The sequence below is a fragment of the Pseudochaenichthys georgianus genome, chromosome 16 (genome assembly GCF_902827115.2).
Source record: "Pseudochaenichthys georgianus chromosome 16, fPseGeo1.2, whole genome shotgun sequence".
In the NCBI taxonomy this organism is placed as follows: domain Eukaryota; kingdom Metazoa; phylum Chordata; class Actinopteri; order Perciformes; family Channichthyidae; genus Pseudochaenichthys; species Pseudochaenichthys georgianus.
The window spans coordinates 19,376,499-19,388,229 of record NC_047518.2 but is presented as its reverse complement, the minus strand read 5'-3'; the positions used below and the strand labels follow the sequence as shown (position 1 = coordinate 19,388,229).

Here is an 11,731-nt window from a genome sequence, read left to right as displayed (position 1 = left end):
GTGAGAACTTGAGTTCTCCTTTAAATGTGGAGCTCGCAGGTACCAACACATCCATGATTGTTGATACAGTGCTTGATCCTCTACTTTTCATCGCACTTACCTTTAATTCAGGCCTGTCAAATAAGAGCTGACTTTGTGATAACGTGTGCAGCAGATACTCAACCACATTGCACTTTATCTTATTGATTACATCAATTAACTTCAACCCTAGTCAACCTCTCCCTTATTACATTATGTTATGCATACACAACAACACCTTAATCTGTGCTAAATCATTACACAAAGACAGTGAGCGAGGAACAAGCCCTGCATCGTTCCCTGCCTGCTCCTACGGGCTGCTTGCTGTGTGTCTTCAGTGCAATGGGATTGGTGAAAACTTGAGTTTCCCCACGTTGCTCCTCCCATGTTTCCTCCCTCCCTCCTCACTATCTCAGTTTTGTTGGGGTACAGCAGCTCCTGCTCCTGTGGGACAATCACTCCTTCAATCGCCCACGCTCACAACTGACTCTCTACTGTATCTTCCTCTCCCTTCCTCTGCTGATCCCTTGTTTCCTGCTGTGTTTCTTCATCCTTCCTTCAGAGCCACCTCACTAGGATCCAACCAGAATCCACAAACCAGCTCTTCAAGGTAAGAAACAAACAAAGCTACTTTCATTCACATGCATACATATTTATTTAGCGCCCACAACACTCTAGAATATTTCAAACACAGTTAAGACTGCTTTACTTTCACTGGGTCTATCTCCTGTGATTATGCTACAGTGTATGGTTGTGTGGACATGTTTCAACACACTCCTTTACTCATGAGGACCAGTCCCCACAAGCAGAGGCTACATGTTCAAATGTTCTTGCAGGGGTGAGGTTCATTCTTGCTATGCATATGTAAAGGAAATATTTGTATAACTTTGTTTGCGGTATTGTGTAATTTGTTTACTTTGTGCACAAATGAACTGTAATGGGGTGTGGTTGTGCATAGGGCTGGATAACAGAGTACTACATAATAGATTTCAAAAACAGCATATTGATATATTTTTCTTGGGCACACAGCAACCGTAAACGCCAAACTCATTATACAGAAGCACATATTTAAATCTTCGGGTTGCATTAGGCAACATAAAAGAGAAAAAGCTTAAATATTAGAGAGCAGAAAAGCAATCGTAAATCAGCTCTGATTTATTTCATTTTTCTTATCTATCTTATCTTGCTATCCTCTCAAGTCCATGTGTATCACAAGCCTGGGAAAAGCCATTAATCGCTATAAAAATAAAACACAAAAATATATACATTTCATATATAAAACACCAACAGTGTTTCATATATAAAACACAAAAGTGTTGAGCCGACTAAATCTGCATCTGTCTGAGGATGGTCTGAGACATGTCTGTTGACATTTCTTCAGGTTTTAATCACAACTTGTCTGGCAGCGATTACCTGGGTGTTTTCACCTGGAGTTGCCGTGTTGACTGTAAATGCCGTGACCAACAAATATCCTGTTGCTGCTGGCTTGTTACACTCTACTGAAAACAGAGGTGTCAAATATTTATTTGGGGTTTAAACAGCTTAAAAGCTGATTAAAGTAATAAATAAAGAGGGAAAAAGAAAGAGGGGGGAGAATTGTGTTGCAGCTTACCAAATGTTTGTCAGTCTGATAATGACAGCGCTGAGACAGTACCATCTAATAACTGAAGACTGACACAAGGTTGTAACTAGTAGGTTGCATCCATTTATGACCTCCCATTGCCATAAAGACAACCAGTTAAAGCACAGGATGGTATTATCCGTTGCTGTGCCATTGATTGTTATTTTAATGACTATAAAAGAAATGTATGCTATACAAATGAAGCAATTACATAGCATGACATTGCTAAGCTTAGTTGTTGTTTTAAGTATAAATTATCACCATACACAGTGAAAACTGCACAGCACATCACCAGTACGGAGCTGCCATCTATGGTGGAACTTTACTCCCAGCGGCTCAGGAAGAAAGCCCTCAGGATTATAAAAGACCCCCATCACCCCAGCCACAAACTGTTCTGTCTGCTGCCGTCTGGCAGGCGGTACCGCAGCATCAGAACTAAAACCACTAGACTCAGGGACAGTTTCACCCCACAGGCCAGAAGACTACTAAACACCTGAACTTAGAAACAACATCCATAACATTCATCTGACTGCTACTTAGAAATTATGTATCTAATATATCATATTCCAATCACTTGTTTATAGACTCTTATTGCACTATTTCACTATTTTACTATTTTTCTTTTTGTATTTACTTGCACTATTTCTTCTGTTTTTCTGTGTTATTGTGTTGCACCGTTGGAGGAGCCTGTGACCTAACATTTTCATCGTCATAACTACACTGTAGCTATGTTCGTATGACTAATAAAAGCCTTGCACCTTGAACCTTGATACCAATGATACTAGCAAAATGTAAAAAGTATAGAATTGACAGCATGAAAGGAAAAGGGAATAAACCAGATAATTTACAAATAAATGTTTTAGAGTTTGCACACATTCGGATACAAGCAGCTGCTGTTCAAAGTTTGCATGTGAACTGTTAATGCATCAATAATGCATTTGACTGAAATACTGGAGAAATGCTTGTGTGATTCTGGTCTTGTATGACTTTCCTCCTCCAAAGCACATATGGTGGATCTGGCGTGAAACACTGTTTTCTGCAATTCAGTCAAAACTTGAAGCTCAAACAGAGCATGCAATGTTTATTAAAAAGATCCAAATCTGAGTGAAAAACTGTTTATCTGAGGTTAGGATTTTTCCATTGCCGGATGTTTGACATCAAGTTCCTTTGTTCTGAGTGTTTCTACTGAAGGTCTTTTTGTTTCATAAAGTAGAGTTTAAAACAAAACAAACCTAATGATCTGCAGATTTTCCTGTCCAGTGGGGTTTGTGAAATATTGAAATGTGGTAGTCATATTGTGTTGGAGTTTACATCACAACCAAAACGTCAAGGCTAAATAACATGTACGGCTTTCATGAGCAGAACATTTTCTAGTTGGCTGTTGAATTAAAGCATTGGCCTTTGAGTCTTTGCTCACTTCTTGCCCTTGAAAAACGCTTCCCTTATCTTTGGAAAGCACTGACACCCTCTATAATATCTCTTATATCAAACCCCAAATCCACAGTTCACTCTCTTCAAAGAATCTGAAGCTGAAAGAGGCCTATATTCTCCTCTACAGATCATACAACACTTCCCTTTTCATTCCATTGATTTGTATGTATAGCTCAAAGATAATATTATGGGATTAAAGTATCTCATAAGATTATCATTGCCTGGAATAAAGGTATACATTTAAACTGAACAAGACAAAAAAAGAAAATCTTCAGACAGCCAATCATTATCCACAATTTTCCTCATGATTCTGTTTCCAGTTATATTTATGTATGTTTTCGATAAACCTGGTGGTCATACTTATTCCATCAATACTGCTAATGTTTTTTTATTCTATTATTGCTCGTCATTGCTCAAACCTCTCCTCATGTAATCACTTTGAGTGCTCAAATGCTTTTAGTGAGAACATCACTTTTTTCCCCCCCTTTTTTTTAGAACCCACATTCCTTGTTCACAGGAAATGGCTTCCAAACAGCCAATTGGCTACAAATGTTGCATAGCAGGAGTGCTGCTTCTCCTCTTGGCCAGCGTTGCCGCCCTAGTTGCTGTTGCTGTCATCCAGGACACCTGGAGGTTCAAAGACTATAGCTCTGAGGTACTGTAAACATGAGCACACACAATGGATGGTCCCATCAATCTGTGCACTATTTGGCTGCAGATCTTCCTCAAATCATCAAAGAACAAAACAGTTATCAATGCAGAGAGAGGGACAATAACTGGTTTACAAACCCTTCAGATCACCAACACTCTCATGTGAATGTGATGCCAGAAAGTTTCCAGATGTTAGGTTAATTTCCATTGAAAGGGGTCATCAGTAAAGGCCCTGTCACACTGTCCTGAAATTGACACCCGATGGACACACGAATATGGAATTGTGAATTTCGCACGAAGATGGCCCCGAACCACACACGAAGGCAACATTTACATTACATTTAAGACATACAACTGCAATGAAAGTGCCAAAAACAATTATGTTACAGTACTATGATACTGTACTGATATCTTCAGACTTTGTTCTTTACTTTATCCGTCTTTATATGTAGAAAATATTACGTTTTCTCCGTAATGTTGTTTCCATAACAACAACAATTTCCTGTCAACTGTCCTTCAAAATAATATATGATATCCTTTTTAGTTTCACAGAACACAAATTGGGTTATTTACATAATATATTTACATGATTTTGTTGTGCAATAAAACAACCCGATGGACACACGATAAAGGAAATGTTCAAATTCGGCTGTGATCGTAGCAACATCGGGCCATTCGTGAGGGCATCTTAAGCCATCGTATGACCGCTGGTGGAGTTTCTCAGGCTCCGGCAGCAACTTCGTGAGCGGCAACTTCGTAAGGCACTCGTGAGGGCATCTTGTCAAATCGTGTCATCTTCGTGTTATCATCGGTGCATTCACATTCACTCTGATCGGGGCGAATGCCCGATAGCACCGAGGATAACAAGATGCCCTCACGATGGCCTTACGAAGGGCAAAATTGACACACGAATTCAACACGAAAATGAACCTTCGCAAGGTCCTTCGGCAATTTTTTGGCATGCCAAAGATTTTGCCTAATTGTTTTTGGTACTTTCATTGCAGTTGTATGTCTTAAATGTAATGTAAATGTTGCCTTCGTGTGTGGTTCGGGGCATCTTCGTGCGAAATTCACAATTCCATATTCGTGTGTCCATCGGGTGTCAATTTCGGGACAGTGTGACAGGGCCTTTAGTGACACTGACAATGTGTTTTTTCAGGGATAGACAGGGTAACAACAGCCTCTCTAAAGTTTAATGTAATGTTTATAGTCTCAGCTCTCTCTTTCTATATATATGCATATATATATATATATACACATACAAACCTCTTCATTAGGTTTATTTAACTAATCAAGGCAGAGGCTAAATCAGGTAAAAAGGAAATGAAACATGTGGACCGGTAACAATTTGTTTTTCTTTTCAGTATGGCATCGTGATAGACTCAGGTTCATCACGTTCCAATATTTACCTGTACAAGTGGCCGGGGGAGAAAGAAAATGAAACAGGAGTGGTGACTGAGCAAATGAACTGTAAAGTTGCTGGTGAGTCATGGTCTATAAAAAAAATTCATCTTTTGTACTTAATAGTTTTACATTTTCAAGAATTAAGTTAGAAAAGAGAAAATTGACAAAAGTCATAGAGAGCATTTTAAAATACTCTGTTTGAATAATGAATCTTAAACACGGCCAGAAGGTTTTACTTTTATTACATCTGTATTAAAACTGAATCTGATATGAATGAGTTAACTATATATCAAAATAACCTAAAACTCATAATTTGTATACAATTAAACTCTTCGTTCTCGCTAAATGGGTCATTGCTGGGATTAACATTACTTAACTTTTCTTTTTCATTTTAAACAATTATCATCCTCTTTACCTTACCCTGCTCAGAGACCTTTATCAATGCATACTCTTATTACGTTGGCTCAAACTTTTCTTAAGCCCATTACTGCTTTCCAACAATGATTTTTCATTCTGCTATCCTATAGTAATAACAGTTTTATTACAGACTTATATGGTAGTCAGTTGATATATTTGTAACTGTGCTTGAGAATATGATTTTAGCTTGGCCCTGTTACAGGTGATGGTATCTCCGAGATGAAAGTTGACAAGGAAAAAGGCGCCAAGTCAATGGCGACATTTAAAGTGTGCATTAAGAACATCACCGAAGCCATTCCTGCTGAAAAACGCAACACCACAACTCTTTTTCTAGGAGCAACTGCTGGAATGAGACTGCTACAGTAAGAACGTGTTGAAATAAGTTAAACACAGGATATTCTCTTGACGTTACTTACTATGCCAGAAGGATCAGAGCAATTTAAATCCATTCATGCACCACATGATTCTCCCCAAAGCCCTCTGAGGCACAAGTCAATGGCTATTTCCTCTTCCTTTCAGTCTCCATGTTAAGCCAAGCTAAACTTCTCCCGGCCAGCGCCAGCTTCACATGTAGCATACATACACCAGAGTAACAATCTGATTAACTCACTCTAGGCAAGAGAGCAACACAGGTGCATTTTCCAAAATATAAAGATAAAGATGAATGATACTCATTTCACAATTGACCACTGCTGTTTCCAGTAGGATATGTTCTCATGTCACTTGTTCTGCTTTGCTTTAAGGGGATTGGATGAACAGAGGTCAAGTGAAATCATGGAAGATGTTAGGGAATACCTGTCGTCTCTGCCTTTCGTCTTCCAAAACGCTTCCATTATTTCTGGACAAGAAGAAGGGCTGTATGGGTGGATTACTGTCAACTACCTGATGGGGAACTTACTAGAGGTAAGGCCACTGTCATTGATCTATCTGGTACAAGTCTGGTATAACTTATTGTAAGTCGCTTTGGATAAAAGCGTCAGCTAAATGCAATGTAATGTAATGTAATAAAAGTGTACTTATCATTTTCACACCCACAAAATGACCATGTGTATATCATTTTTCACCCTGCATGGAGTTCTTGTTTTTTACTACTACTACTCTTTACTAACTTTACAGTGATTGAAGAATACAAAACAAAAGTCTAATTGATTAGAAGTAAATGGCTACCCCATTAAACAAAATTCAAAGTACGTATATAAAAAGTTCAAAGTATGTATATAAAAATACCTGTTACAAACTCCCACACAACTGATGAAGTGTAATCCATGTATTTTTTAAATAGTTGGCCTATATAAAAAGCACTACTCCTCATTGCCATTTTTGTTTATGCAGAAGTGTATAAAATAGTAATGTTTTTGTGAGAAATGCATGTATTTGGGAAGTACTGAGTACACTGCAAGTTGCTTACAAGTGTGAACGGATGTTTTTTGATATGTTGAATGCAGCAATGTATTTAAATTAATTTACTTTATTTACTCTTCGTTCACTGTAGAGGCATGAACAGTTTTCGTAAATCATTCCAGGTAAGACAGGGTGAGTAAATAGTCATATTGTGGGTGGATTATTTCGTTAAACTTGAAAAAAAGAATGCCAATTTACCAAAAGGGTGATCACATGGTTTTTCATATGCTGTACTAATTAATCACCTTATATTTACAGAAAAACACATGGAACAAATATGTGCACCCTCAAGGGGAAAAGACTGTAGGGTCCATGGACCTTGGTGGAGCTTCAACACAGATCGCATTTGCTGTCCAGAGTAATCTCAGCGGGCCGGACTACTTACCTGTCAAACTGTACGGTTACCCTTACAATGTCTACACACACAGTTTCCTCTGCTATGGTAAACATGAGGCTGGGAGGATGATTCTGGACAAAGTAGTGCGGGTACACAGCTTATCCTTTGTTCTTTTCTGAGTTCCTTAGGATGTTTTTCTATGTTCATGTTTAAATGCTTGTTTGTGTTCCTGGTGCATGTGGCAGTGGAAATGTAGGTTGTTTTTCTTTTGCATGCATGTACAGGCCAAATTCCATTAATGCCCATTTAAGAATTGATTAGTGAACACTTATGTCCCTGAGTTGCTAACCGACAAGGGGAGATCAGTCAAGAATGCATTATGTAATTAAGAATATTGATCGAAGTGTGAATGTACTCAAACAAGTCTGCTAGAAATGCATTATTTCTGGTAGCCTATAGATTCTTCATATATAGTAATTGGCGCAGGATACATAAGCCTAAAAATGAGAATGTGTTATGGGTAAACATTTGCAGGAGTGTCCTGTAAATGCTAACATAAAAGCATGTATGTACATCAGTATCTGCATGTGTTAATGTGTAATTAATAAGTAAATAATTCCTGTTTTGTATATTTAGATGATGTCTGTTAGTAAGCATGTTGTAAGAATGTTGTAAGAGTGTTGCTCAACCCCCATGTCACCTCTATCTCATCGTTGTATTTCTTCTTCATCCTACATTCTTTCTTTTGACATGTACCTTCTTCTCCTCATATCCCAGGAGTCATCTGACCCAAACTACATTCCTAACCCATGCTACCCTAAGGGTTACAACGTGACCTTCGTTGCATCATACATTTATGAAACACAGTGCAATGAGAAGCCAAACGACTACAACCCAGATCAACAACTCTTCTTTGTGGGTACTGGCAACTCGGACAAGTGCCTAAGCATGGTGAAGAGGATTTTTGATTTCCAGACATGTTCTTCAACCCAGTGTTCCTTCAATGGGGTCGAGCAGCCACCAGTCACTGGAGACTTTATGGTAACAGAGAGCAAATAAAACACATGCAAGAAGAGAGATGAAAATGAAAGCAACTTATGATTTGTCTTTACTGTTTCTGCCAGGCATATGCAGGATTCTTCTATACTAGTAGTGTGATTGGGTTGGAAGGAACATCCGATCTCGATCAATTCAAAGCTTCATGTACTAAATTCTGCGAAGAAAAGTGGACGGTGGTAAGTGTTTTCAATTGGTATAAAGCTTAAGTAATAATAGGAGGAGAAAATGGGGAACAGGAGGGTAAAAAGAGAAGAACAATAATTTAATATTGTAAAGACAAAGTGAATTGTGGGAAGAGCAAACAAGTAGAAGAATTAGAGAACACATACACAAATTAGTGGTGTGGCAAACTGTAGCACGTAAAGCATAACGGCCAACCACATTCCACAATAAATCTGCTTATGAAGAAGTAAGAAGAGTTTTTTCCCTAGGGCAAAATACCTGATAATATGTTAAGATAAACACCTGGAGATGATCTAAGCTGTGCTCTCATCAAAACACCACATCAAAACTGAGGCTTAACTCACAAAGGAAACAACTTTGTGGAACACATGCACATAAACATATACACTTACACATCCTTGGTGGATTTTGTTATTTTTGACTGATCAGCTCAGGGATTTGGGGATTCCTACTTACAATAATGTGATCAACTCATTGAATGGCCATTATCAGTTCTCAATACTAACATTTGAAAGGTTAAGACGAGGTGAATGAGCACCCAGCGTTTACTCGCATGTTGCTATAACAATAGGTGAAACTTAAAGGTAGTATTTTGCAACAAGTGATTAATGTTGGACATTAAAGGTGGGGTAGGTAAGAATGGAGAAACCAGCTCGAGTGCGCTAGAATTTGAAAATACACAACCGGAAAAATCTGCCACTTCCTTACAGAGCCCCTCCTCCAACACACACGAACGCGCACATGACCAATGAGGGCACGAGATAAGAGATAAGTTTATGCACATATGGAAGGCTGACAGGCAGGTAGGCCATCCAGTTACTTTTGCTTTTTTTGTGAAAGCACTTAGAAGATATTCATTGCTATCGCCGGGATGTTAAGAGCAGTCCATGGAATATAACCAAAAGTGTATCTCGAGCCGGTTTCTCAAACGTACCTACCCCACCTTTAAAACTGCTTTAGAAAGCAAAACTACCTGAAGAGGTTTAGGAAAATATCATGTGTGTGTCATCAGTGTGTTGTTACTTCAAATAAGTTTCATCAGACACAATCACTGGGCTCCCTGGTTAAAGTCCAGTGTTTATTGACCCATGATTTCACCCTGACCTGCTCCCTACGTGTTATATGTTGCTTTTCCTAAAAAGGGGCCTGACTCCTTCAATGAGATGACAACAACCTTGTAAATGTTGTAGTTTAGCCCACTGAGGCTGTTAACCACTGATAATGGCAATCAAATGGGCTGATACATGTATTTATTACATAATACATTTGAATTCTTCCTCTTTCTATCACTGGACACTTTCTTGATCTCTGTTTTCTTTCTTACAGTTGAAGGAAGAGAAGCCTTTGATCTCTGAGAAATACCTTAGGACCTATTGTTTTTCATCTCACTATGTGTTCACTTTGCTGGCAGACGGATACAAGTTTGACAAAGAAACGTGGAAAAACATTAACTTCCAAAAAGAGGTTGGTTGAACAAAATAAACTCCACTACACCGCTTGCTAATACTGCTGTTCTTTACACGGCTATGGAGCACACATATCACATTTCTTTATTTTCTATTTAAAAAAATAGGTTTGTTTTAACAAAACTATCAGAATATATCTTTGGCAATTTAATGAGAGTTTATATGCTTTAGCTGCCAACATATCTGAGTCACAGGCGGTTAGCATTTAACATGCACAAATGTGAGTCTAGGCCACCCATTGGGATAGAGATAAACGGCAGACATACCAATCATCTGCAGTTTAGGGTGGCATGAAAGACAGCCAATGTATTTCTGCGGGATGCCTTGAGGACAGGGAGCGGCTTTAACAATGGAACCCCCTGAAGAGAAGGGGATTCCTGTTCTGGAACACACAATCTATAAGACATGAGTCATGAAGAAAGACAGTAGCTGTGGAAAAGCCGCACATTACAGCCGTAGTTTCCAAATTGTATGGCGGTTTAAACTTCAGACTTGAACACAAGAATGTTCCTTAACAGCTGGCGATGCTCCAAATCGTCAATGCAGCCAACAAGAGGGTCAGTGTGCTGTTGAGCGCCTGAAGGGTGACTAGGAGTCTGATGGTTGGGCAGGTCCTTTCAGAGGAAATTACAGCACCGAGACATTTGGGTTATAAACAGAGATGATGTCAGGGTGTTATTACTCATGTTTTGCCCTAGAGCTGTAATTGTGAACTAAACAACAGGAACGTTTAATATTATCAACATCTCTAGACACGCAACAATGATGTATTAGGTGCATTGAAAAATACTGTGTACATCATTCAGATTCACTGTGACCAAATCATTATGAGAACTCACTCCTCTCTTCTCTCTCCAGGTAAAGGACACCAACATTGGTTGGAGTTTGGGTTACATGCTGAGTTTGTCCAACATGATCCCGTCTGAAGTGAAAGAAATCCTCCCCATGACAGATCCCCTGTTTGCCGGTCTTATCTTTCTATTTTCAGCACTCATCATCATAACTGTTGTTTTAGTTTTCATCTTCCTCATTCGCACCTGCTACTGAGAGAAGTGTGAGAAAGGGAATGGCCATTGGAAGCCTTGTGGGTTGCTGTTATCCTTTAACTAAGGAGAGCACTACAGCAGCATGTGCCTGCCAAGACAATTGCACCGACAGAAACTAAGGGGAATTTTCTAGTTTGTGCCATTTACTGCCATCTGTGTCAATTGTGAGGGTTTATAGAAACGTAAGAGACTCAAAAATGAAATAAAATCATCTCCAGTGTATCCCGTTAGTGACTTTGAATAGACTGGTTACAATAAAACGTATCCAAAGAAGACTTTCAAAATGTTACAATTGACACACACTCTCATAGGTTAAGTAAAAGGATGCAAATACGGGTGACACAGTGGTCTATGAATGCTGCAGAGATAATGAAAGAGCACCCGGGAATTTTGACGTGCCCGTCGAACATTGTGTAAAAAAAGAAGAAGCATGAGCTACTGAATCACTGATTGATTCTTTTGATTCCCCTGTATTATACATGTAGTTGCACTGTATGGTTCCACTTTACAAGCTAAATGGTAGCACTTTGCCAAGGCCAGTGTTTTAAAATATACTGTACACAACACTGTAATCCTGCTAACAATCTTTTTTTTATATCACATAGTGAATGACCTCATTGAAAACCAGTGGTGCGCATCAACACTCCCCATTTCATGAATGAAAACCTCCCTAATAAACAATGTATTCAATGTGCTA

General features: G+C 38.8%; 1 protein-coding gene across 2 annotated transcripts; it reads left to right on the top strand.

The window, feature by feature from the left end:
- Window positions 1-496: 496 nt before the first annotated feature.
- entpd3 (ectonucleoside triphosphate diphosphohydrolase 3) lies at window positions 497-11,727 on the top strand. Of its 2 annotated transcripts, none has more exons than XM_034101843.1 (10): window positions 497-628; window positions 3,566-3,725; window positions 5,086-5,203; window positions 5,745-5,904; window positions 6,286-6,445; window positions 7,202-7,429; window positions 8,058-8,321; window positions 8,405-8,515; window positions 9,849-9,986; window positions 10,847-11,727. In XM_034101843.1, the coding sequence occupies exons 2-10, from the start codon at window positions 3,591-3,593 to the stop codon at window positions 11,033-11,035; spliced, it is 1,503 nt and encodes a 500-aa protein (XP_033957734.1). In that variant the 5' UTR covers window positions 497-628; window positions 3,566-3,590; the 3' UTR covers window positions 11,036-11,727. The 2 variants fall into 2 exon arrangements, with proteins under 2 accessions (XP_033957734.1, XP_033957735.1); XM_034101844.1 differs by having other exon boundaries at window positions 9,934-9,986; window positions 10,847-10,932.
- The last annotated feature ends 4 nt before the right edge of the window (window positions 11,728-11,731 follow it).